At 34.8% G+C, this 27,150-nt stretch overlaps 2 protein-coding genes and 1 non-coding gene across 7 annotated transcripts in view; 2 read left to right on the forward strand and 1 right to left on the reverse strand.

Moving 5' to 3' along the window:
• EcR (Ecdysone receptor) overlaps positions 1 to 6,523 on the reverse strand; it is a 106,407-nt gene extending 99,884 nt beyond the window's left edge. The window contains exons 1-2 of one of the 4 annotated variants that reach the window (XM_081978619.1): positions 6,420 to 6,523; positions 6,055 to 6,361 (exon numbers count right to left, since the gene is read on the reverse strand). The gene's annotated coding sequence lies outside the window, so the exon portion shown is untranslated. The remainder of the gene's footprint in view (positions 1 to 6,054; positions 6,362 to 6,419) is intronic. The other 3 variants (XM_081978618.1, XM_081978616.1, XM_081978620.1) reach the window with 3 other exon arrangements.
• A 616-nt stretch (positions 6,524 to 7,139) lies between these two features.
• Ptr (patched domain-containing protein) lies at positions 7,140 to 27,088 on the forward strand. Of its 2 annotated transcripts, none has more exons than XM_081977028.1 (14): positions 7,140 to 7,273; positions 20,471 to 20,744; positions 20,977 to 21,191; positions 21,248 to 21,429; positions 21,816 to 22,003; positions 22,061 to 22,219; positions 22,276 to 22,476; positions 22,534 to 22,665; positions 24,712 to 24,831; positions 24,887 to 25,073; positions 25,126 to 25,345; positions 25,405 to 25,617; positions 25,677 to 26,004; positions 26,062 to 27,088. In XM_081977028.1, the coding sequence occupies exons 1-14, from the start codon at positions 7,271 to 7,273 to the stop codon at positions 26,778 to 26,780; spliced, it is 3,141 nt and encodes a 1,046-aa protein (XP_081833154.1). In that variant the 5' UTR covers positions 7,140 to 7,270; the 3' UTR covers positions 26,781 to 27,088. The 2 variants fall into 2 exon arrangements, with proteins under 2 accessions (XP_081833154.1, XP_081833155.1); XM_081977029.1 differs by lacking the exon at positions 7,140 to 7,273 and adding an exon at positions 9,695 to 10,139.
• TRNAL-CAG (transfer RNA leucine (anticodon CAG)) lies at positions 7,769 to 7,851 on the forward strand. Its single transcript has one exon. It is a non-coding gene; the product is annotated as a tRNA-Leu (tRNA).
• Positions 27,089 to 27,150: the final 62 nt, after the last annotated feature.

Genomic DNA, 27,150 nt, shown 5'->3' on the forward strand with positions numbered 1-27,150 from the left:
GATCAATTTGCTGTTGCACTAAAACGCAATTGAATGCAATAAGGTATCGAAACGCCTTGATCCCATTTCCATGCTTCAGAGCTTCTGTTCAACAATTCGCTGTTACTACACCAATTTAGCCACTTTTTACTTAAATTTCAAGATTATCGCAATAAAATGAATTATTCATTAAAAGCGAACTGAAACAACCGGATTAATAATAAAAGTTTTCGATTATGCTGGTGCGCGTGAGCGGTTTCTCACGTTATATTAATAATGTTGCTATAATGTGTAGCGTTTATTTATTTACTCGGTAGTCTGACGGTTTAATTTCGTTATTAAATTGATGAGCGTTTTCAGTGAAATTTTATTGAAAGTCGTTTAGTCGACTATTAGTAACGACTGCTGAAGTAATTTTCCTATTTATCTCTCTAGAGAGGAAAAATCTATTTTCAGTCTTACCCACGCTAATGACGAAACTAAAAGTGCGTCCTATGCCTTGTTTTGCTTTATGTAACACAGTTTGCCTATTAATGGATGACCTGAAAACTAAACTGGTTCAACCTAAACCAGTACAATATAAATTAAAATGGAAGTTTTGCAGCTAAAAATCAACAAAGTAATGTCAATGCAGGGGTCTTTGCTTTCAGAACAAACACATTACTACGAAACTATTGAACGACCATTCTATTTATAAGCGACCCGTTTACTATACACGTTTGCCTAGGAACTCCTAAGTGGCCTACTCGAATTTAAATGCATGACAGGAAAAGAAAACTGCAAGAATATACCGTTAAAACTAGAAATATTCTCTAAGTTTATAAGATATCAAAGTTCTAGTCCTTTTTTAAAATTATAGGAACAATAACAGTGTAATTCTCCAGGAGAAGATTGATTTACTTTAGAAAAAATTCATTACCAGACATTTTGTCAGCAATAAATTGCTCAATCAACCAAATAAAATATAAAACCAGCGGTACCAGACGGTTCTATTAACCAACAGACTCAAGATGATAGACAGTTACAGGACAATTTCGTAAATTGGCGTAAATAATGCTTTCAATAACGACAATTTATTCTTCTTGTTTCTTATTCTCTTGTGACTTAATTACAAGCAAAAATAACTATATCCCTTTAAATGAAGAAGTAAATTTCCATCCTTTACAGCCGTACACAGTGTAGGAAGATAAATAAACTTATTATGGTGCTAATAAAGTGCTCCAAAGCACTGTAGACTGTATAGTCATTACCCAAAAGGAATTATGGACATTTCAGGTTATTGCTAAGAATTTATGTCTTGCCAGCATTAATATCTAATAACAAGTTTATTGTAAGCAATAAGATTAATCACACTAAATTTTAGTAGATGGGTAAATTTTGAAGTGTTTTTTCATGTTATTGGAAGGAAAATGAAGATTTCAAAAATGTGCTTAAAACTGTCATTTTCTCACTCCAAGTGGATTGTCTAGGTAAATTGTCTTCCAAAAAGGGTTTACTGGTCAAATTGAAATTTACTGCTAAAATTAGTAAATTTTTCTGTCACACTGAATTTACTTTTCCAATTTTACTTTACCTTCCGGTGAAACGACCATCACTAGTAAATTTACATTGTTTTTTTCGTTTGAGAAGCAGAAAGAAAGAAAAAACAGTAAGCTGAATTTGTTGACCAATCAATCCCTTGTGCTGACATTAAATAACACTAAATAGTATCTCAAAAGAAGCTGTGAAATTGTCGTTTCTGCAATGGATAACATGTGATGAATTCCGGCTTTGCTCTGGTTAATTTGCGTTATTAACGCGTTGACCCAGACATGGATCCTGTCTAGACTCGATGTAGGAAACGAAATTGAAAATTGTTTTGCAGCTCATTAAACAATTGTGCACAACAGCCGAATGCAAAGCGGGCCCATAACAATTTGCAATGAGGAAAGGGCAAGGTCAAACTGAGTGCACCTCGATGGGACATAAACCTCGCCTTTAAACTGTTTAATAATCAGTTTGGTTAACTCTGTATGAATCTACTGTTTATGTTTCAATTATCCCATCCGTCTTGCTCTAATCCGAAAATAGGGCTAGTGCTGTCGTACCCTTGTGAATAATTCATAGAAGTTCAAGACTAGGCATAAATAGGGCTATGGAAAGGTATTTTTCCGAATTTCGTTGGCGTATAATTAAATGGCTTTAATGTTTGTATCGTCCGGGTCATGGATCGTTACAAATGCGAGTAAAAGCAGGATCGATACTAGAGTAAAGTGGAACGACCAATCGAGGTCATGCGGGTCTTTGTTAAATTCAAACTTTTCTAAAAATACCTACAGTTTACCAATATCTAATATCGCAAAATGGGTCATCAATATTTTCACTTTCTATACAAATTTTTTGACAATTTTTGGTCTGGACGAAGTCAGCGATTAGATCAACAAATTCCCCTTTGTAGTTGATGTTATTCATCAGCAACAAAACGGAATTTACATGCAAATGGAAGCTAACAGCAAACCGTCGCAGTATGTGTTACACGGCTCAGCCATGTCCCTTTCTGCATGAAGCAATTTCGTATTTTAAACATGCATAACACTGGCATTTGCAAACAAAAGAATCTATTTCTATGCAGACGAGGCAGTTCGGATCCGCTCGTGTTTGCACGTTGCCTTTTTATTAAGGCTTCTACCGAGAAAAACTTAAACATTTTCAAATCGTGAATCTGGATTCGATAGAATTGACTGACTCGTCTGTGACTTGGTTATGATAACAATGATAGAGCAAAGAATTGAAGTTAATTTTTAAGTATACAATCAGGGAGATCAATAAATATTGCACCAAGACAGATCATCAAATCATCTAATTCTAGAATGCAAAACTATTCTGCCATAGGCATGCCAGTAATCACTTCAGAAACTATATGAGAGCATGAGACAGATGGGAAGCTCATTATGTCAGTAGTGACCATTATCCTAATCATCAGCAGATGATGAGAATTTCTCATGAAAAATGGATAACTAACTCAAATCTTCTTCTCAAAAAACTATGTCTTTACAGTTCTCTGCAGTACTTTTCTTCATCAAGTAGTGTTTTTTTCTTTATTAATAATTATCAAATTCTATGATAGGTTTTTGCCCTCGTTAGAAACTGCAACATAAACAACTCTAAAGAAAATAAACCTAGCTAGAGATTAATGTACTGTTCATTAGGTGCATTAAAAATCCCATTCTAAACGTTGGAGCAACGATTTTAAACTCGTAATATAATGCACATCTTGGGGGCTTCTGCCTAAGTAGGTGGTGTGCTCGAAAAGTTGTAGGAAAGCTAAAATAGCCAAGAAACCCGCTGCACTTTGTTGTGCTAATTTAATTAGAAGTAATGCGCCTCTGCCTCGCACAACTCGATTCTCTACTCTAGAAATAGTTTCTTGGGGAGCTATTTATAGGCGGCCATTTAATTTTATCTAGCACCAAGATTCGGCTGCACAAGCTAATAACCTACACTTCCAGAATGCGTTTTATGCGCGGCATTTATTTCACTGTAGGATTTTCATTATAACGATTTCCAATTAAAGAATTTCCTTAATCAGAAAGGTCAAACCTGTACAAGTTCAAAGAAGAAATTCAGCAAAAGCTGGTTTGGGGAGATAGGTTTTAATGATGATTAACTGCATTGGCTATCTTATGTGAAAGACTGCCAAAATGTGGTAATTAATTATGAGTAGCGTTTAAAAAAGGCCGGAAAAGTGCCAGCTAAGGAGTTCAAAGAGATCAACTGACTGCTGACTGAAATTGCTAAATTACTTTTCACCAAAGTTTCCAAGCAGGCGCAATTAATTAAAATTATTTTTTTTGAAGACCCATCAAATCTAATTGAATGAAGCTATGATTTATAGTCTCATTATGAAAGGTGGGAGTCATTTTACTAAATTCGCGTCAAAACTAAATTTTGTATTATGAGATGACACCCACGACACACTAGTGAAACTTCAATAGGATTAATGGCTGTCAATTATATTGGACGGTTTGTTAACCAAATGTTTAGTAATGAATACAACATGAAAAAGACGAAATGCGACGCTATTTTGTTTCAGTGGAGACAGAGCGGTAAAAGTCCAGAAATAACATTTTATGACAGAGTATCAAAAGGTGTGGTAAAATGGTTGCAAAACTGCTGGAAACCTGAGAATATGTTAAATACAAATGTTGTTACATTGGATATGACTATGGCTAAGCTTTTCACAGAATATGAACCAAATTATGATATCGTAGTCACAAAATTAAACGCTGTATTTTATGATATTGCTTTTATATGAAAATCTCAATCAAATCCATAATATATAAATCTGTATTAAGTGTTCTACTTAAAAGCTTATGTGAGATAAGTTAACACATCTACTAGCTAACTAATCAGCCCTAAACATCCATCTTTGAATATAGGCCTCCTTTTCTTTCCTCCATGACTCTCTATCATTGGCGGTAGTAGAACACATGAAATAAAATATTTTGAATTGGGTTCTTTCTGTAATGGTATAGAAGAAGATTCTAAGAACGTCCAATTCAAGTTCTTCCATAAGGTGTTCACCTAATATTTGTTGTTTGTTAGGCCAGTTTGTTTATGCAATGCCTAATTGGGAATTAAAGGTTTAGCATTGGGAGACAAATACTTAATGCATATTTCCTAGGATGTCACACATGCCTGAATAGAATATACCTTTTAAGACAAACTAAGTTCGGTTATACCTCTTTTTACTAATCAGAGGATAATCTGACAGTTATCATGTGACTGCCCTAATCGTACACAATGGTATGTCACGTGACAATTGTCAAATTTAAGTCTAGTGCTTGGTCAAACGAGGAATAATACTCTATCTAAGTAATTAATACAAAAAAAAAACAATAATTAAATTAATACGCAATGCAACAATTATTGTATTGACAGGACGATAACCACAAAGAAGTCTTATTTATCAAACGGCAAAATGCATCCCACTTGTCGCACTTATTGATAAACATTTTATAGATAAAAAGGAATCCAAAATTTTAGGTTAGGTTGCTGCACTATTTACGTATTTATGTCAAATTTAAAACCCACAGATACTGCCACCCAACTAGTGGTGTATTCTATGATTTTTTTTGGTATGTTAATGGTGGATAGAATAATATACGTCGGAGGAGGAAAATATAAAAATGTCGCGACGCACCGCCTACTATACTAGAAAGCCTAGAAGGTGCTTGTCAAATATTCCAATATGGCGGAAATAGTGGTGACAGTTTACGTTTGTTTGTATTGTGGAAATTGAATTTTTTTGAGGATTAGATGAATTTTTACGGTTTAAAATCAAAACTGGAGGTTATTTGCGTAAAATATTTTGGTTTGCTGCCGTTCATAAGATTTCCAAGTCACATTGTAACAACAATTCAGGAAAAAGCCCAACCGTGTCAGGTTTTTACTTTACAAAAAACCGGATCCAACTCAACAGTGGTGGAACACTTTGAAGTGGAATGATTTTACTCCAACACTATACTCAGTGGTAGGTACAAGTGCTTTCTAGTACAGTAAACTCATTAGGTACTTGTTACATGCACAGGTATGTGAGTTACATTTTAAAGCATCCTTCATTGTGAGAGCAACAAAAATAATTTTGAATGAATGTTCTTGGTAATAACATAAGAACTATTTACCAGTTTTGCTTACCTAGTTTCATGGATTTACAGATTTTCTTGTATTGAACAGTGTTTAAACTAGTTTGCTGTGTGTTGTACTTTTCAGAACAAATGTTCTCACCAATTTGTTTAGGCTGGACTTGTGTATAAAACGCTCTATCTATGCATATCTGTATCAGGAATGAACCTTTCTTTGATTTTTCACTCACAACTTGCAATGAACTACATGAAATAATAAAAAAAACATATTTCTTACTACATCTGCATACGTTTGTGTATAAAACGAAAACCGCTAACGCCGCCATTAAAAGTGACATTTTAGGCTTTCTAGTATAGAGGGCGGTGCGCGACGACATTCCATATCTGGGACACATGATAGACGATTATCTATCTAGTCGCCCGGCGGACGACCTAAATTTAGGCAACTTACATTACGGAACTAGTGCCGTCAGTCGTGAACGGTTTAATCCTGATTGCGGTAAAACACCGAACGCGCACTAGTGTCCGAACCCACTCAGCTCCTGTCCCGTAATATCAACAATAATAACAGATGTAAATAATAGTCATCATCAGTTCTGAATAAACGTCAGGGCCCCGATATACACGCGGTAAACATATACCCGATCAGAACTGACTGAACTGATATACGAAACGACTGCATTTTTCGTGCGCACCTTGTGCGCGCTGTGAATTGATGGAGATGGCGTTTGCGCGGCCGCGTTTTTGACCAGTGCGTTCTGAAAATGAGCCTTTTTAACAGTGGATCAAATTTACGATAGAATAGGGCAAAATTACCTACTGTTTCTAGTTTTCCAAGCTAGCTTTGACAACCATAAAAATTCAAATTTTTGTAGAGGAACTGAAAGCACCAAAAACAATGTCGTCAACTCCAGCCCTTTTTGACAGTTTGCACTCTGCTGTCCAGTATAAGCTTTAAGTTTAAGTTAAATTCAGTAGTAAGGTTCAGACTGTATAATAATACAGGTGAAAAAGTCAAAGTCTGAACTTCACTTAAATTAAGCTGGCTTATATAGTACAAGGGTGCAAATAGCGGTAGGAAACCTTTGTTAGAAAAACTTTAAACCTCCATCTAATGGCGGTAGGCGCTTGCTTTAGACGCAAAAAATCACATGATACCATGATTAAGAAATCACATGGTGGTCACGTGACCTTTGTCTCATGACTCGTTTGGGACTAAATAACTTCATAACGTTACCGACAAAAGAATTAACAAATGCATATTCACCATAATATCAATAAACTAATTCTTGACATTTTACATGTTTTCTTTTTGATCATATTTTATGTATTTCAATCTGTTTAATGCACCGCCTACCATACTGGAAAGGTGCTTGTCAAAAATTCCAATATGGCGGGAAATGCGGGAATAGTGGTGACAGTTTGTATTGTGGAAGTTGAGTTTTTTAAGGTTTAGATAAATTTTTACGGTTTAAAATCAAGACTTGAGGTTATTTGCGTAAGTTATTTTTGTTTGCTGCCGTTCATAAGTTTTTCAAGCCACATTGTAACGGCAATTCAGGAAAAAGCCCAACCGTGTCAGTTTTTTGCTTTACTAAAAACCGGATCTAACTCAATAGTGGTGGAACACTTTGAAGTGGGATAATTTTACTCCAACACTATACTGAATGGTAAGTACAAGTGCTTTCTAGTACAGTAAACTTATTAGGTACTTGTTACATGCGCAGGTATGTGAGTTTTATTTTAAAGCATCCTTCATTGTGAGAGCAACAAAAATAATATTTCTTACTACATCTGCATACGTTTGTGTATAAAACGACAAACCGTTTAATGACAGAACATTCTTGGAAAGTAGACATGTAGGATTTTTGGAGATAGCACTGTTCGTAGTTTGTGATTGGTAAAAAGGGGCAAGTTAAAATGGAAACAGTTGTTTTTTGACCAATCACCAACATTGCTGTCATTTTGGCAAATGACTGCATGATGTGGACAATCAGCTGTCATTTGAACTTTTCAACCTTTTGCCATAAGTAATTAGATGTTTTTGTGTACAAGATAACTTTAATTTAGTCACTGTATTTTAAACACAGTTTATTAAAAATACAGTATAGTGTTTCGAGATGGACGCTTAGAATGATTAGATAATTATTGCCTAAGGCGACATAGTCAGGATGGCCGAGCGGTCTAAGGCGCTGCGTTCAGGTCGCAGTCCACTCTGTGGGCGTGGGTTCGAATCCCACTTCTGACAAAATACTTTTTTTAAATTTTTCTTTTTAAAAAAATGTTACAATAGTGTTACAGAAATTGTCCATATTTTCTCTGATAGCATTATTAAAATAACATAGCGTTTCAATTTTTTTTTTGTTCACGTGACTGCTCTGCAACAATTTTATTACAGTATTATTGCTTTATATTGATTGTGTTAAGTTCTGCTGGTAATTTTAGCTATTAGTTGGGCATTTGACTAAAAAGTCCCGTTTAATCAAATTTTCCTTAATAAAATCAAGTAAAAATTTATTTACAATAGTTATTAAAAAAGCATAGTAAATGCGCATTCACCAGTTGTCAAGAACTTTCTGTAAGAATTTAATTAAAAATTTAAACAAACTTTGTATTGCTGTGAAACATTGCAACTTACTTAATATAGCAACATGCCTACTAAAAACTAATTAAATTTTGCAAATAAAATTTACGGAAGCAACGCACATTTTTAAAGTAACTACAAAATTATTAGCTGCATACTTTTCCTTAATTCACTCAGAACCACAAATATTCGACTTACATAATCGGAATGGATATATTACTTTCGATTAATATTGCAATATTACGCGTCCAGTTATGAATCGGAGCGCATTTCATATATGAGAGGAAGTGACGGCACATTAGTGTTATATTTTTAGTGCTTAAGTATACAAACGAGAAAAATACGTTAACGCGATTTTAATATGAAAGACAACAAATCGATTTACATTTATATTTGTTCAGGATAAAAGCAAATCTGATCGGTGCAGGTTTCAACGTAATGGTTATCTATGACTTATCATTAATCTTTCCAGAATCATTATTAGTACTACCAAGCTGTATATGCGTATTTCAGCTTATTCCTGTATAGATTCATATTAATTATAATAAGTTTTCTTGCATATATGCATATTCCATCAGTTTACATAAGCCCAATATGTAGGTAATTTATTTAGGTGATTTCATTTAGTGCAGACGCTGTAATGTGAGCAGTAGCGTTGTCATATTTTACTGTAACTTCTGAAATTTGCCTAAAATGATTGGGACGCCGCTGGTATCGAACCGAAGTACTTTCACTTGTGATATAATCATAAATGGGCTTTGGCGTTAGTCACTCTAAAAATACTAAAATTCAACCAAAGTATAGTAACGATAAAATTTGTAAAAGTAGGGCAAATCTATTTGGATGGGTAAAACAAAGGAGACTTTATCAATGATCTCGCCAATAAGTTAGTGATAAGGCTCCATTTAATGTCACGCTATTAAACTTGCTCTCTAAGCGTTAACAAGTAATTTAACATTAGAATAAGTACTTATATGTACGTCCAGGCACATTCCACAGCAGTCTGTATAAGTATATTCAGAAATGTATCCTTCTGTAGTGGGTGGATTTAAAAATTCACATTATCAGTGTTAATTTAATAGCAAAACGACTTTAATAACTGTTTAATTTGTTAAATTTCCGAGTAGATGAAAGAAACTGAGGATGTTTTTGTTTTTTGCTTGTAAAGTAACGTACATCCTACGCCAACTCAATTTCTCTTCTTAGCTTCTTTTTGCAGATCAACCCACAAATGTCCTACTTTTATTGATAAAATCCAACACTACTACTCATATTATCATGTGATGTATATTCACCAATATGATGAGATTCTCATATAAAAATGTATTACTATATGCTTTTAAGTTGGAAGGCCTCATCTTGTTTTGAATGGCCTTATTAGAATTAAATAGGTAATTTGCTTTATACAATTCAAACTAACAAAACACATAAATCACACTACTTATTTATAACTTTTAAAGCACAATGCCATAAACAAATTCAGCCTCCGCTTACTCCTTTATCATTGCTAATCAAGGCGCGGAAACGATAGGGAGCTGTGCAATAGTTCACTCGGGCACTAACTAGTCTACCAGGCTGATCTGAAACGATTTTCTTCCAGAAAAGGATTTTCCGTTTTTTTTTTAATCGTTCATGGTACGACGTCGGGTTCTTTCGGTCATCGCGAGTTCGACGGTCCAAACTAGCCCAAGAGCGTTTTCAGTTAGTCGATTATCTATCAGCAGTGCTGTAAGTCGAGCACCCAAGTGAAAGACGTCGTCAACGTAGTGGTGGTATTGCGGGTGCCGATTTCTGGTGGTTACCCTAGGTTTTTGTAGTCCGTTGGGGTTACAAAAGTGCAGTGTTTTAATTTTGGATCATCATCATGGTTGCCGGATAAATTTTTGTTTTGTTAGTGCGCTTGGAAATTTTTGGAAAAAGTTGAGTAGAGGATATATAGCAAAAATTTAAAGGTAACTGAAACTTTGGTGGTGGTTGGGTAATTAAACATAAAACAGTTAAAAAGTAAGGAAAGTAAAAGTTTTCTAACCTTAACTTAATGAAAACCTTTCGCATTCGCGCGGACACGCACCTGATTTATGGAAAAAACTATATTTGACCGCATTTCTGGTTTTTGTCGTACCGGAACACTTTCCAGTTTTATTACTTTACTGTATTCTGTTATTAAAATCAGTTCATAATAATATAAACTTGAGTTACTTTTATCAAAACGACACTATCAAAGAACGCTGTCGGAATATTAATATGTCAGTTAAAACAATTATAGGTTTGTTACGAGGACATCAATAGCATGACACACTGTATTACTCAGTTTTTTTAAATTTAGTGTCTATAAGAAAGTACAGTCTGCTATAATTTGATCGTAATTTCCGCATATTTTGAAACATTATAGTTTTGACGGGCGTAACTGCCTGAATAATTACCAGACTATTCAGTTGAGCAAAGTTACCAATTCCATGCTAATCTGAATTAGTGTAATCTCAACTAAACTACAATCTTTCTTAATGAGATACAAAGTCTTGAAGAGTCTTCTCTTGAGTTTTGTTTGTGGCTAACAAGATTCAACCTACAGCCCCATTCAAAAACTCTTAAAATGGCAACTGCTACTAATTGCATGTCCCACTTTTTTCCTTGCTTTAAAGACGTTCTTCAACTGTATAACATACCGTTAAATCCAAGAGTAAAGATGTGTGTCGATACATTCTTTTTACGCAAACAGAGTATCATTTCATTATATGTTGCGACACTGATTTCTTCCTAAATCACTAATCCACTTTTATGGCAAATGTTCTCATATAACACAAAAGAACCTGACAAATTTTGTGATACAATTGATTCAAGCTTTAATATATTGTTTTTTAAAATTTGTTATTTATTGTCTGTTCAATATTCTATCTACTTTAATGTGCTTATATCCTTAACAAAAATCTCGACTTCTGTTCAAAGTACCAAAAAAGGGAAAAAGTCAGTCTACAGTCTTCTCCACAATACTGTGCCTGGGGGCACATAAGTACCCATCTTCAGGAGCTAGAAGGTTGTACCACAATAAACTTACCATAATGAGAAAATCTTATCAGTTGCTTTTCAATATTAAATCGCCAATATTTTTATAAAAGACTTAAAGTGTTACAACCAGGGATGTAAAATTTCAGGAAAATGAAATTTATGGAAATTTTTCCAGAACATTTTCAGTAATTTTCCGGAAAAATTGGAAAATTCAAAAACAATTCGTTTTTTTCATTTTTGTACTATTAACTTGAAGGTATTTAGGCGATTGAGGTTAATTTTGAAAATAAAAAATTTTTACTTGAAATTTCTTGACAATTCTAGTATTTAATTTTTTAAAGTCAAACGGTGCGTGGATCCAAAAAAGTGTATAAAAGGTAAAAGTTGAATCCCATCGAGGTAATTTCAGACCTCTAACCTGAAACGTTCCTGAGATATTGAGCGAAAACTGCAAAAAACGAAAGTCAACTTTGACGCTCTCTAGCGGCTAAACGGGACAACATAGTCGTGCCCGCTCAATGTCACGTGATAGCCCCGTTCATTAGGTTTCTTTTGTTATACGGTGAGTTTATACAGGGTGTTTCAAATAAGCGAGTTATGGACGATTTTCTGGAAAAGTGCACCAAAATTTCGCTCAAATTGGGAATTTCTGCTTTCGAGGAGGGTGGTCAAAGTAAGGCTGCTAGAGCAAAAACAATTGAATATCGATACAAACATTTTACATCAAGTAGGCCTAGAATTTGACGTAGATGCCAAAAATCGAATAAAAAATTTTGGTTTGTTGCTCAAATTTGGGACACCCTGTATACTGATGGATTATCTAGGAATAAAGTAAATGCAAATATCTACAAGATTCATATTTGATATTTTTTTTAAATGAAAATTACACAAGTTACAAGGATGTTAAAAATGTATTGAATCACCCTGTAAACTACCCAATGTATTGCCAATAACTCGGTTATTTTGACAATTATAGGGTGGTTCAATATACCAATTTGTAGCCCTTGAAATTCTCTTTTGACCACCTTGTATAGCGTTTTTACCTAAAACGTCGAATAAGTGAGTTATTTACTGTTAAAACTGAGTCGCTTGATTTTGACAGTTTTTACTGTGACAGTCCATAACTCTGTTATTTTGACAGTTATAGGGTGGTTGAATATATCAATTTGTAGCCCTTGAAATTCTCTTTTGACCACCTTGTATAGCGTTTTTACCTAAAACGTCGAATAAGTGAGTTATTTACTGTTAAAACTGAGTTGCTTGATTTTGACAGTTTTTACTGTGACAGTCCATAACTCTGTTATTTTGACAGTTATAGGGTGGTTCAATATATCAATTTGTAGTCCTTGAAATTGTCTCTTGATCACCCTGTATGTAGTAGATCAAGATTAAAGCTTTTATACCGGGTCCAGAAGGAATAAATTTATAAACAATATTTTTTTCAAAATTCATATTATTTTGAGGTTAGGGTTACAACAATTTTCGGAATGTTTTCGGTAATTTTCCGCAAAAAATTGGATAATCTGAAAATTCAAAAATAATTCGTTTTTTAATTATAATAATTGTACAACAATTCAATATCAATTCAAATAAAGTTTAATGTACTTTTAATCATTTAACCCCGTTTGCAAAATTCCCCGTTCCAAAAATGAAAATTTTTCGACTCGAAAATTACCGCTTTTACAACTCTGGTGGGGTTTTACATCCCCGTGACGTAATTGGAGACTCTTCAATTTGTTGCCACAGAAAATGACAGTTGACACTTTGAAAACTGAAACTTTGACATTTTTTGGTAAAAACTCATTCAAGACATACGTCCAACATATTTTGTTTCGCTTAGTTCGCTATAAGCAGAGGAGATGCTGGATAACTGGCTTTTTCTACGTCACATGGGACTTTTTTGTTTTTAATTAACGTTTTTTGTTGCATTTAAATATATTCAGAGCAAAAAAAGAAAAAAACATGTGACCAGGAAAATGTTTTATAGTGGTTCAATAGACAAAGCAGACAAAATTGAAAATGTCATCTGTCAATACAATTACTAATATTTCAAATTATTAAATATATACTCCTTTCAAGGAAATTAACCAATAGAAGTGTAGAAGGAAGTGTAAGTGGAGCGTAACTGACCACTCCATAATACGTGTTAAAGGTCGTCCGCATTTATAATCTAGATTTGCTATTAAAAACCAAAAAATGCGGTAAACTTGAGTTTTGGTTTTATGGTCGAGCCCATATTTCAATTTTACGTAACAGGGGAGAAGCATATTGTGGTTTTCTCCTTATTTAAATAAAAAAAAAACTGTCTGCTGTCTAACTTTCAAGGTGTCAGTGTACACACACAATTGCAAAGCTAGATCAATTTACTAATTACAAATTGCCAATTCAAATCACGGTTCAATACTTTTTGCTGGTTGAAAATTGACCTGAAAATTTATGATCAAAGATACTGAGAGAGACTTAAGTAACGCGAAATGCTCGTTTTGTTTATAAGTCACACTTTTTATTGCACAAAACCGACTTAAGGTTAAAACCAATCACTTACGTCATCAGACAAATAAATGACTAGATATCTAGATCGGTTACAGTACTGTATGACTAGAATCGAGAAACTTTTGAAGAACCTCGAATTCTTCAATTTGAAAGCGTTTTGATCGGCTGCTTCCGATGACCAAGAACCCAATGCACTTGCTCAACCAATATCCGTCTCATTTGCTTGCTATAACGTGTTTAATTGCAGCTTATTGTTTTACAAATCTGCTGTTATAAGAACCAGTAGTAAAGTCATTAAACTAGGAGATTAAATCTTATATGGTTTACCATATCAAGGCACAGAATGTTAACAATGTTGTCTGTATTGCGAAAATTACTGTGATTTGTGGCAAAAGATTTGTAGTTATTAAAACAGTAATTGTACTTACAGTATTACTTTTAATTGCCACGTTTAGTTATATCTGCATTTTCTGGAGTACTAGATTTTGAAATAATCTTAACAACAAAAATAATTATATAATTAAAGAAACCGGTAACGAGTGCTGGATCTTGTTAGAGTGATTTCGTGCATAACAGGAAAATTGAAGGAAATGACTAAAAGGTAAGTGACAAGCACGAAAAGAAAGTCGCCTCTTTGTCGTATCTACAAATTTATATCGTTTAACGAAATTGCTGTAATTATATCTCGAGTTGCCGGCAACTAAACCTACAGTTACAAAATTTCACCTTAGGTTAACGCAATATTAAAGCCAGTTATAAACTATCCGAACTTATGTCATTGGGTTATTGCTATTCGAAGACCGTTAATTTTACACCCAATTGCGTCAAAAGAGCATTTTTTTTGCACAATGCTGTTTGAAAGCGACCATCTACGTGGAATGTTGCCGCTTCTTTGTTAAGGATTTTTTTCCGTATACTTAATTCGACCCTTAGAGTAGGGGGTGGGAATTCTAAGAACTTAAACCTGTTTTCGAAACGGGGAGGATCGGTATTTATTGTTGAAGTCACGTTTTTTCAGTTTGGTAGGTTTGCCAGCAGGTGCGAAGAGGGTAAATGTTTCCTTCTTTGATTCATCCCCCAAGAAATTCGAAACGCAGGTAGTTGAGGTTCACAACTGTGCTTTAAAGTTTCTGATCTAGTGTATCTCTTATGGTAAGTTTACAAATTTATAGTAAGGGCAATTATAGAAACCTGTGATTCACGCAAATTCTGAACCAGCAGACAAATGATAAGATCAGACAGAGTGGATGACAGTTGGTCTTCATAAATTACCATTAGAAGGTTTCTTAAACTTTAGCACCGGATTTAGAAGCCTTCAGCCATCCAACTTAAATAACCTGTGTCTAATTGTATTTTTCTAACAGTTTTCTGTCAAAAATCGTTTCAGATCCATACCGGAAAATAATGGTCATTAAAGCTCATTGCTTTTGCTTGTTTCCTTGGTTAGTATACAAGAAACCATGGCAGTGTATTGTTACGTCATTGTGTACGCATATTTAGCACTATACTATTCTACTATTTTGGTTCGAAGAGTGTTTTTGCAATGTTGACAAATTAACAAATTCTACTAATTAAGATCAAAGGGTGTTTGCAATGTTGCCAAACTGACTAATTTTACTAATTTGGTTTGAAGAGTATATGCAATGTTATCAAACTGACAAATTCTACAATTTTGTTTTGAAGAGTGTTTCCAATCTGTCCAAACTGACAAGTCCGACTAATTTCATTGAAGTGTGTTTGCAATGTAGCCAAAGTTAAGAAATTTTACTAATTTGCTTCGAAGAATGTTTGCAATGTTGCCAAACTGAAAAATTTTGTCTAATTTGGTTTGAAGAGCTTTTGCAATGTGACAATGTAAATTCTGAGTTCGTAAGTCGAAATTTACCTAAATTCCGAGGAATTTAAGAAAAAAAATGTTTGTGGCCCTTCTACTCCTTCGTACTATACTTACTTATTTGTAAAAAAAGCATTTTTTCATCTACATACAGTCCTTGGACTGATTTCTACTGGAGTTGTCGGATGATCTAGACCACTAACCTTACTCTCCTTGAAACTTGAATAAACAACATAGTAGATCAGTCTTGTTGATTTTTCTTGACAACTTAAGAGTAATTACAACACTGCTAATTGCCTTGCAACCCCCGTGTATGATCATTTGATTATTTAAGAGCAAGTAGGCAGCCGCTGATGGAATAGTTAATGCTGGCCGTAAGGCACACTGCTTTAATAAATTATCCAAAAGATTTATCATTTTCTAAAGTAAAATTTACTATCAACGCTATTTTCTCTTTTTAATCTTTCTTCTTACAAAGTGTGGCGGCTTGTTAAATAATTTATCTCGGGTTACATGGTGTATTACTTCTTCCGTTTCGGACCCATTAATCCACTTACATCATGACTCTCTTCCGTTTACACGGACTTGTCTTTCAACGATATGGCCCAGGATTAAAGAACACGACCACTACAATTGGCGCTCACAATATACAAACTTCCTGTTGCCAGTTTAGTTCTTGTAGAGTTTATTCACTTAAAGTTGTTGCTTTTTAATGATCCAATGGATCTTGTTGTGAGTTGTTTTCTAATTGGGAATTGGAGCCAGGTGGATGATTGAGAATGATAGATTTCTATTAGGAAATGGTTGAAACATTTTATTCAATCACTGAATGTTCAAACTTTAGACCTGCTAACCCTTAACTGATATAATTTCTCTAAAACCGTTTTAAAAAACGTTTCACATTAGATTATTATGCCCAACACTAGCCAATATAAGGAATTTTAGTGTATGGTATAGTTTGTTTTTAGTTTATGGTTGTTTTTCTAGACAGCAAATATCTAAACAGAATAATCAAATATCTTCTGTTTTATGTTGTTTTCATCTTAGTACGCTTCTGTGTTTGTTAATAAATCGATTATAATAAACAATACACCTTCACCTTCGATTACTGATTTACGCTATAAGTACTTCAACAAGCAACTGGCCACTGTAAGCATGACAAAGCGGTTGCTTAAGTTATCCTGCAGAAAAAATAAGAACATGTCATGCCGCATTTTGCGGAATGTTTGTACTTTCTAACGTCTTAAAGTAGTGCATGCACTTAGGTTGGTATTACGTGGCATGTTTTGCAAAGTTTCAACAAAAGTGTATATTAAAAAAATTGCATTAACATTTTTCAAAGTCGTTTGATTTGCTAACAACGCCCATATTCTTTCCATCTTTAAATCAATGTATTGTATTATTTATATTAATTGGCTTACTAATTACCTAGAACACCTTGGAAGAGGTTTTAGCTTCCTAATGGTTGGCAACCACTAGGAGGATATGTGCGTCACTAATTTCCAGTACTAGACTAGGGTGAACTTTAAATCCAACACCCACTAAATCTTAATTGCATTATTGTTTTATGATATACCAGTTATTATTGGTAATAAATCATGTGTACCACAGCGTGGGAGTTACACGACCCAATTATCACATCGTATGTAGTTCACTTACAATTATTAGAGAAAAATTATAATAATCACACAATTATCACTGTAAGTAAGGCAAGTTACCTTGGTTAACCACACTTTTTGTCTCCCTATGACTGGTCAGCCGTTATTATTAAACCATTCTCTTTCTAAGATTTAGTAACCACTTTACACGTTTCCTTGTGTCTTTAGTGAATGGAATTATTGCTTGTTGAATAGTAATAAAAATGTTTTTATTATGAAAAAAAGGAATGAATCCTACTTCCTCCTAATCCTTTTAGTAAGCTTAAGAAGGTTTCAAATCCTTCTGGAAACTAAAAATGGCCGTTTAGAGGCCTCTGGCACTTTTGAAAGTCTCTTGGAAAGCTTGGTTGTAGAAGCTTCTGGCAACTAAAAATGGCTTCTAGAAGCTTCTGGTACATTAAAACCAGTCTTGACTAGCTTCAAAAGGTTTTAGAGGCTTCTGGCATGTAAAAATGACTTCTGGTAATACAAAATGGCGGTTTAGAGGCCTGTGGCACTATTAGAAGTCTCTTGGGAAGCTTAAGAAGCTTCTGGCAAACTAAAAATGGCTGCCAGAGGCCTCTGGCACTAGAAGATTTCAGAGACTTCTGGCAACTAAAAATGGCTTCTAGAGGCATCTGGCAGCTTTAAAACAGTCTATACAAGCTTAAGAAGGTTTCAAACCCTTCTGGCAACTAAAAATGGCCGTTTAGAGGCCTCTGGCTCTCTTGAAACTCTCTTGGGAAGCTTATGAGGGTTGTAGAAGCTTCTGGCAACTAAAAAATGGCTTCTAGAAGCTTCTGGTACATTAAAAAACAGTCTTGACTAGCTTCAAAAGGTTTTAGAGGCTTCTGGAATGTAAAAATGACTTCTGGTAATACAGAATGGCGGTTTAGAGTCCTGTGGCACTTTTGTAAGTCTTTTGGAAGGTTTCAGAGACTTCTGGCAACAACTAAAAATGGCTGCCAGAGGCCTCTGGCATTATTAGAAATCTCTTAGGAATCAAAGAGCTTTCAGAGACTTCTGGCAACTAAAAATGGTCCGTATGATTCTAAAACAGTTCAAAAGCTTCCGACAATTTCTAGAACCGTTTAAGAGTTCCTTCCCAGGGTGATTCTGGCAAGACAGCATCCTTTGATTCCATTCCAGAGGGGCCAAACCAGTAATTCATTCCATTGCCGCGGTTGGTGTTGTTCTCATGACTCCTGTGATGTTTAAACAAGCCATTCGCTGTATTTGATATAATTTTCCATTGCATCTAGTTTAATAATAATTATGAGAAAATGTTGCTTTTTTGTTCGATCATTTTGAAGTATGTGAATATCAAATCAGAAACCACTTCAAATCAGATTTGTTAGACAGAGCAATTAAATGCCTATTATTATTCGATTTGGACAGCCAAATTTGAAATTGTGACTTAATTCCGTCATGCGGACATTTATAAAAGAATTATTATTGTTACTATATCAGACGAAATAATTTAATTTGATCAGCCCCTGTGATAGCCCGGCTTTTCCCATTAGAAATTGCAATTATGTAAACAATTCAGTGGGCATACCGACCGAAAAATGAATAATACATCATTATCATTAACTGCTCTAATAATAATTCACATCCAACAGTTTTCATATTTGCCGGATTTTTTGTCAAACTGACCAGAATCGACTTTCTTGTCTTGAAATTTTGGGTGATACAAACCTGTTGAGCAAAATAATGCATTTCTTAATTTTTCTTACCTATTGTTTATACGCTTTAAATTATAACTCGCTTAATTTATTAGTCGACCTTCTGATTGGTGATTTCGTTTGCGGTCCGACGTTAAACAGCAACAATTACTTCGGCTTTTTGTTGTAACAATTTTTACGGTCCTGCCTTTTATGGCTGTTAACTGTTTGTGCATAAAAATATTAACGTAACGTTTTTTACGTGTCGATACAAGGCTGGGTTTTCTCTGTTTTTGTTGGGCAATTGGGTTTATTCCAATCACCAGAATTTCCTTTTCCTTCGGGAAATTCGGAGATGCCACTTAATTAAGAGGTTTCTACGTAGCCGATTACACCAAGCAAAGTAGGTTTTACATTCGGAGAGAAAGTGTTTGCCAATCAACCATCATCAGGCAGAAATTCGTAATATAGTAAGTCACTAGGTCTCAAAAGTGGGCCGTACAAATTGTGATCATTTATTAAAGTGGTAAACCTGTTTTGTTATTATTTTTGTTAATTATCTAGAAAGCTGTATCTTTTAGTCTCAAGAACCTTTGATCTGAACAATACTACACAATAAAGAGTAATGTTTATTCACACATGGTTGCCCCTAAAAACACCATGAAACATACGTTTTCCGATTCAAATTAGTTTCTCGTACCTTTTGCGCTTATTTTCTGCTTGACATTTATTTTAAATTATGTAGGGACTAATGTTAAAGTCGTGCATGCCGGTTTAATACGCAAAATAGTTTAGATAACTATATTTTTCTACAAGAGGGTTTTTTTTGTAAATAATTAAGTAAGTAAAGAAAAAAAACAGTTTTTAAGGTAAGTTTTAACTTAGAGATATCAACTCCTGTAGAACACATTAAGACAGGAGATAATCAACAATAATCAAGAAAGTTGCTTGACATTTCAAAAATATAGTGACAAAATTCTAATAAGAATATTTTTTCTTGTAAATGTTTCTACAATGGAAGCAAAATCATGGAATTCAGTCAGGATAATAGTTAATATTGCAATGATTCCTTTTGATTTCCTACTTTAAAACATGAAGAAAACTGATCATAAATGAGCCGTGCTTTCATCATTTCAAGTTTCTGCAATTATTAATTTCGGTTCAGTAACGTTCTGCGGTTTCTTCAAATGCACAAAAGTATTGCGACTGTATTGTTTTATGGGATCTCAAAAACCAGTTAAATGCAACAGTTTTGGCTTATGATGGCCATAAAAAAAATTGATGAATAAACAAATGTTGTGGGTTTGCGGTTCTTTTAGAAACCTAACATTGAATAGTGTAAGTTCTATATTTTTTTGTTTGACAAGGCTGACAGAGGATTTTGAATGACTACTAAACACAATGGATTTTGTGGGAGTTACCATTTAAACCAAAAAATCACTTTCTGTTGTAATGCACAAAAAAAATTTTGGGACAAGCCAATTTAGTAACCAAATTTCAATTGAAATTCAAACATGTAATCGTCAAACGGCCGCACGTTCATTGAATTCAAATTTTGATTTGCGCCTCGGGTTCTCTGTATTTGGAACCTTTTAAAATTCACCCCTGAACTATTTTGCTAAACGTTAAGTAATTGAAAATTGTTTCAGATGATTGGACTTCGAATAGTTGACGACTACCTGAACAAATCTTTTTACAAGTTGGGTTTACTGGTGGGCAAACATCCGGGGTACTTCCTCATAGTTCCGGTTATGATCACCGCCTTAGGGATGACTGGATTCCAAAAAATACACAACAATATCGATCCTGAATACTTGTTCAGTCCTCTAAATGGGGAAGGAAAATATGAGAGGGCGGTGGTGGAGGAGTTTTTCAAAGTGAACTATTCAAGTAGATTCAACGTGGCTAGAATTACTAGAGCCGGTTAGTGATTGTTGCATAATGTTGTTATTTACGAATCTAGAACCTATAACGTAATAGGCCCAGTGAAGCAATTTATACGCGTAACTGATTTGAATACGAATTTGATAATTAAACTTTGCATTACCTTAATGAGAACCGCAAGTTTGGAAGGTTTAATTATTACATTCACAGCTTAATTAATAGAGTGTAAACGAGAAAAAAGTATTTCTGTATACTAACTGTGATATTTTAGGGAGATTCGGTAGAGTGATAGTAACATCCAAAGATGGAATTAAAAACATGTTAAGGGTTGAAGTGTGGAAAGAACTACGCTACCTAGATGACCTTATTCACAATATGACCGTAAACTACCAAAACGAATATTTCACCTACAATGATATCTGCGCCAAATGGTTCGACGAGTGTTTCCAGAACGACATCCTTAACTTGGAGTACATCATGGAAGAGGTACTTCCTACTTTCAAATCAGTCCAGAAAACATCCAACCAGAAAAAAATTTTCAGGTCGAGGCTGGGGAACGAAATTTAACCTTTCCATTAACACTAAACACAGTGACATTTGATGTGCACGCTCTTCCAGTATTTTTTGGAGGAACTGAAGTGAGTGAAGACGGGTTTGTAGTCAGCGTTCCATCAATTCAACTGGTCTATTTCGGAAATGCTGACAATAAGAAAATCGATGCGATGTAAGTCAATGTTGAAACCTGAAGGTTTTATTTGTTGATAAGTCTGGACCTTGTCCCCTATACACCACTCTTCTTGATATTTGACCTCAGGGAATAAACTACTCTTTTTGCTCACTTATTAAGATTTGCATTGTTATTAATAAGTTATTCATGGTCTTGGATTGATTAAATTACCTGAATGTAATGCGGTGTAAACGAACAGAAAAAATTAAATACCCACAATAAACATCTGTGAAGTGAAAATTACTCTTTATATTTGCCTGGTGTACACAGAAAATATGTGCTAAATATAATTATTACCGTGATTACCACTAATAGGCTTGGTTATACTTTCATTTATTACAGTTAGTAAAAATTTCTTTATTATGTCTATTTAAACAAACTAGGGGAGGAGCATGGGAGGAAGCTTTTCTAAATCTGATCGAACAAATCCAGGAAGTAGAAGATCGCTTCAAGCACATCAGAATCGCCCGATTTGCTTCGAAAACTCTGGACCACGAACTGGAAAAGAACACCCGATCGGTTATTCCGTATTTCGCATCCACTTTTATTGTTATGGCGATATTTTCTGTTGGTAGGTTTGAATTTTCTTGACTTAGTCGGTTTTATAAAAACTGTGATACTTATACAGTAACCTGTATGATGACTGACTGGGTTAGGTCGAAACCTTGGCTGGGATTGCTGGGAAATTTGAGCGCTGCCATGGCTACTTTGTGTGCCTTTGGTTTTTGCATGTATGCCGGTGTTGATTTTATTGGAATCAATTTGGCAGCCCCATTTCTGATGATTGGTAATTATCATTAGTTAATTCATGTAGAGTGTCCCAAAATGGTGTCAAAAACATAGGTATTGGTATTGACGACACTTTCGTAATGTTGGCCGCATGGAGGAGAACCTCAATCAAAAAAGCGGTACCGGAAAGAATGGCCCAAATGCTGAGCGAAGCTGCAGTGTCCATCACCATCACCTCAGTGACTGATCTATGCAGTTTTTGTATAGGAGTTTCCAGCCCTTTTCCTTCAGTCACCATTTTCTGCATTTATTCCGGTAAAACTGCTCTAATTCGGCCACGAAAAAACTTTAAGTAAAACGGTAAAATTTCAGGTGTTGCCACAGTGTTTTTGTTTGTTTGGCATTTGACGTTTTTTGCTGCTTGTGTCGCCATTTCCGGTTACTGCGAGCAAAAGAACCTGCATTCGGTGTTTTGCTTTAAGGTTCTACCGGTATCCAAGTCAGGTAAGATAATTTTGAGAGAAAAAAATTATTCTCATACTACAAATCTGAAAATACAGTCAAAAGTAGGACGCTGGTGTCTTATATAAGAAAAAAACTGGTACGATCAGCGGAACATCGCGCCTAACTTACATAAATCAACTGTGTTTACAGGGTGGTCCAGTTTTAAATGTCAATAATTCACCATTGCATGGCCCATTAAAAAATAAGGTGACATGCATTATGTCATTTTCCTGAAAAATGCTTCCTAAGAAAAATACAGTCCTTCAAATTTCAATTTAAAAAATCGGTTTTTTGTCATAACTGTCAGACCGTTGGAGCAATATTGATCAAATTTGGAACAAGCACTTTATTACACGTTATTACGGTCAAAGACCCAAAACTAACCCAACCCAACTTAAAAATTGTCTTGGAAACGGAAAATTCACTTAAAAAATATTATTGTAGCCAGTTTTCATAGTTTCCAGACAAACTAAAAGACTTTAGTTTTGAAAATTGAATTAGAAAAGATAAAAATTTCAGAAGTTTAAAAATTGTGTTTGTAACCAGTTTTCATGCAAATCGAGAGACTTTAATACTGAAAATTGACTTGTAGACAAAAAAAACTACTTTTTCAAGAATTTGTTACAACAAATTCATACATTTAAACCTTAAAAATTGACTTGAACCCCAAAATGTGACTGAACTAATGAAAAGTGACATCAGAAGCTTAAAATTTGCATTTGGAGTAAGTTTTCATAATTTTAAGACAAATTTCAATATTTTAGTCTTGAAAATAGTCTTAGATGCATTAACATTAGATTCATGAAAATTGCCTTGAAAACGAACTCTTCGTGCTTTTTACTTTGCTTTTCATTTTCTTCGAATTCTGGACTATTTTTAGTGCTTCAAAACTGCTTTCAGCTTGGAAAATCGAGTTTCAAGACTATCTTCACCAAGTTATTGACATAGCAAACTTAAAAAACAATTTTTACATTCTTCATAAACTTAAAATAGCATTTCAAGCTTTGTCACTATTAAATCGACTTCTAGACACCTCAGTGCCAAAAATTGGGGTATTTCTTAATAAACTAGACTGTTTTTAGTGTTTTAAGGCTGTTTTCAGTGCCTCAAATCGAGTTTCAAGACTATCTTTACAAAGTTTTTGACTTATTAGGCCTAAAAGCCAGTTTGTCCACTGACCATAGTTTTGAAAATGTTATTTCAAGCTTCGTCACTATTAAATTGACTTCTACACTCATAGGTGCAATAAATTGTAGCATCTCTAAGAAATTCAGACTGTTTTTAGTGCTTTTTAAGACTAAAAAAACGAGTTTAAGACTATTTCCAAAAGTCAAGTTTCTTCAGTAATAAAAGTAAAAAATGTTGGTACCAAATGCTACAATAATAGTCTTGAGAACTAATTTTTAGAAATAAAATAGTCCGAAAATTTAATTTACTTCTTGACTTGTTAAAAGTTGAAGAAAATTGAGTTGTACACCAATTAAAGTCTTGAAAATATACTTTTGGACTCTCTTTAGTCCTAGTAAAGTCAGTTCTAGCATTAAAAGTCAACTTTTATATTATTTTTAGTAGTAAAAAATGAGTTTCATGCACAATACAATCTTTGTCTTGATTTCCGGACTTTTTTTAGTTCTTGAATGCCAGTTTCAGACACTCAACCAGGATGGCAGTCTGAGAAAGCGAATCATAAGACCATTCCTAATAGTAAAAAGCACGTTTTTAGACTATTCAGTACAAATTTGGACTTTTACAAGTCTTGGATGTTCAGTTTTAAACTATAAAACGATTTTTTAAATTGAAATTTGGAGGACTGTATCTTCCTTAGGAAACGTTTTTCAGAAAAATGACATAATGCAAGTCAACTTATTTTTTGATTGGTGAATTATTGACATTTAAAACTGGACCACCCTGTATAAAGAAAGTGGTACCGTGTGTCCTTAAAACGGCCTCAGAATGTGTTATACTGAACGGTTCCGTTCCGAATTTTACCGTATTTTTTCAACTTATGGTTGCAACATTTTTCTTAAATTTGCTTACAAATTTTAGAAGACAAATGTTGGCTTTACCGTCTGTTCTGCAGCGGAGGCGTGGATCCGGACGATATGGACAATCCCAAAGACAACACAGAACACGGAGCCATGAAGTTTTTCCGAGATTATTTTGCTGGTAAAGTCTCATCAACACCAAATCTTACATTACTTTTGATTTATATTAATTTCAGAGTTTATAAGCAATGGATTTGTAAAGTTTCTGGTTCTGGTTGTTTTCGCGCTGTACATTGCCGGAGCCGGCTACGGAGTAACCCAAATCGAAGAAGGTTTAGAAAGAAGGAAGGTAGCGAAAAATGGGTCGTACGCCATCGAGTTCTTTGATAGGGAGGATGACTACTACAGGGAATTTCCTTACAGGTTAGCTTCACAAATTTACAAATAATAATAACTGTATTTGATTTAAATTCAGGGTGCAAGTGATAATATCGGGGCAGTACGATTATGCAGACCCAAAGGTGCAACAGGAAGTGGAAAAACTCACGCAAACTTTTGAAAATACCTCATACATCACCAACAGTTTGTATACGGAATCATGGCTGCGAAGTTTCCTGCAATACGTTGACAGAAACTCTGATTATTTGAATATTTCCCTTAAAACCCAAAAGGACTTTATGAACGCCCTTGAAGAGGTTTGCATCTCTTATTTTCTATATACCAGTCGATATTTTAGGGTTTTGTAACTTTGTAGAGAAAATGGTTGGACCCTTCCAGTGCCTTCTCACTCGATGTAAAATTTGACGAAAAACACGAAAAAATACTCGCAATTCGATTCTTGATCCAGGCCGTTAACATTTCCGGCACTGAACACGAAAAAGAAATGGTTCGAGCCCTTCGAAAGATTTGTAAAGAATCACCACTGAACGCCACAGTTTTCCATCCTTACTTTGTCTTTTTTGATCAGGTTTGTTATTTAATTTTGACATGAAAACGTATACTAACATCTCTATTTTACTCAATCAGTTTGAGCTGGTCAGACCATTAACAATCCAAAACGTCGTGGTGGGAGGCGCCATAATGATGGTAGTCTCCTTCATTTTTATCCCCAACATCTTCTGCGGATTCTGGGTGGCTTTTAGTATCATCTCCATCGAATTGGGTGTGGTCGGCTACATGGCCTTGTGGAAAGTCAATTTGGATTCAATATCGATGATTAACATTCTTATGTGTATTGGATTCAGTGTTGATTTTACCGCTCACATTTGCTATGCTTATATGTCGTCTGATGCTAAAAGTCCTAAATACAAAGTGAAGGAAGCGTTGTATGCTTTGGGATTGCCTATTTTCCAAGGTAAGGACATTTTTACTGAGACACCTATACTTTTACTGTTATTATATCATATTTCAGGTTCAGTAAGCACTATACTAGGTATGCTAGCATTAGCCTTGGCCAACAACTACATTTTTTCCGTCTTCTTCAAAATGATCTTCCTCGTCGTGTTTCTGGGAGCAATGCACGGTCTGTTCCTCCTGCCCGTACTCTTATCATTGTTCAGTCCGCACTCGTGCAGCAGCTCTCGCCAAGATGACGATGATTTGAAACTGTCCAACGTCGAAAAATCCTTACCCCAACCCTATTGCATCCCCCATCCCCAGTTTACCTTGAACGGGGGAAATTTGGGTGCAACTTACCGTAACACGGAACTGTTGCCGGGAAATCGTTACGGAAAAGGACCTTTGAAAGCTTACGGGGAGTTTGACAAGGATCTGGGGCTGGGAACGTCCGAAGAGAATTCTAGTCAGTCTTCGACGCACTCGAACAAAAAAAAGCCGGAGATGCAACAAACCAATTACAGGGAATCGTGGAGACGAAATTCGGACGCGCACTTACACCAGTATCGGACAAGTCACATTGACATATACGGGGCGGAATTTTATCCCAAACCACCTGGAATACCTGACGAAGACTACGGACCTGTTGAAGAAAACAGACGGCGGTATCAGAGAAGAAGACAAGAAAATAACGAATCTAGTAGAGGATATGCACCTAATGGAGGACTGGTTAGATCCAGTTCTTACCATAACGTTTTACATCCAAGGTATATGAAGGAATCTAGGTTTCCCTGAAAGTGAATGCCAAAAACTAGTTTAATGTTGTTGAGCATGGGCCTTATTAATTGATAGTTATGTGAAGTGATTAAAGGAACTTACAACCTACAATCATGAAATGTTTTAAATTGGTTTGCCTTATACTATTAATTTGTTAGGGTGCAACTACTGCTCAATGTAAATACTCGTTATAAGCCAAAATTGCGCTTAGGTTAAGTAGGTATTAAATATAGATAGAATATTTTTTACGCTGATAACCAGTCATTATTAGTTTAAGAACATACTTTTGTACCCTAGAAGAAATAAAATGTTACCTTTTATGCCAATGACGAGTTTTGAATGAGTTAGTTAACTGTTTTTGGGATAAAAACAGATTTTAGTCAGAAAG

The sequence above is a fragment of the Ips typographus genome, linkage group LG4 (assembly GCF_016097725.1).
Source record: "Ips typographus isolate SLU linkage group LG4, UJ_Ityp_2.0, whole genome shotgun sequence".
In the NCBI taxonomy this organism is placed as follows: domain Eukaryota; kingdom Metazoa; phylum Arthropoda; class Insecta; order Coleoptera; family Curculionidae; genus Ips; species Ips typographus.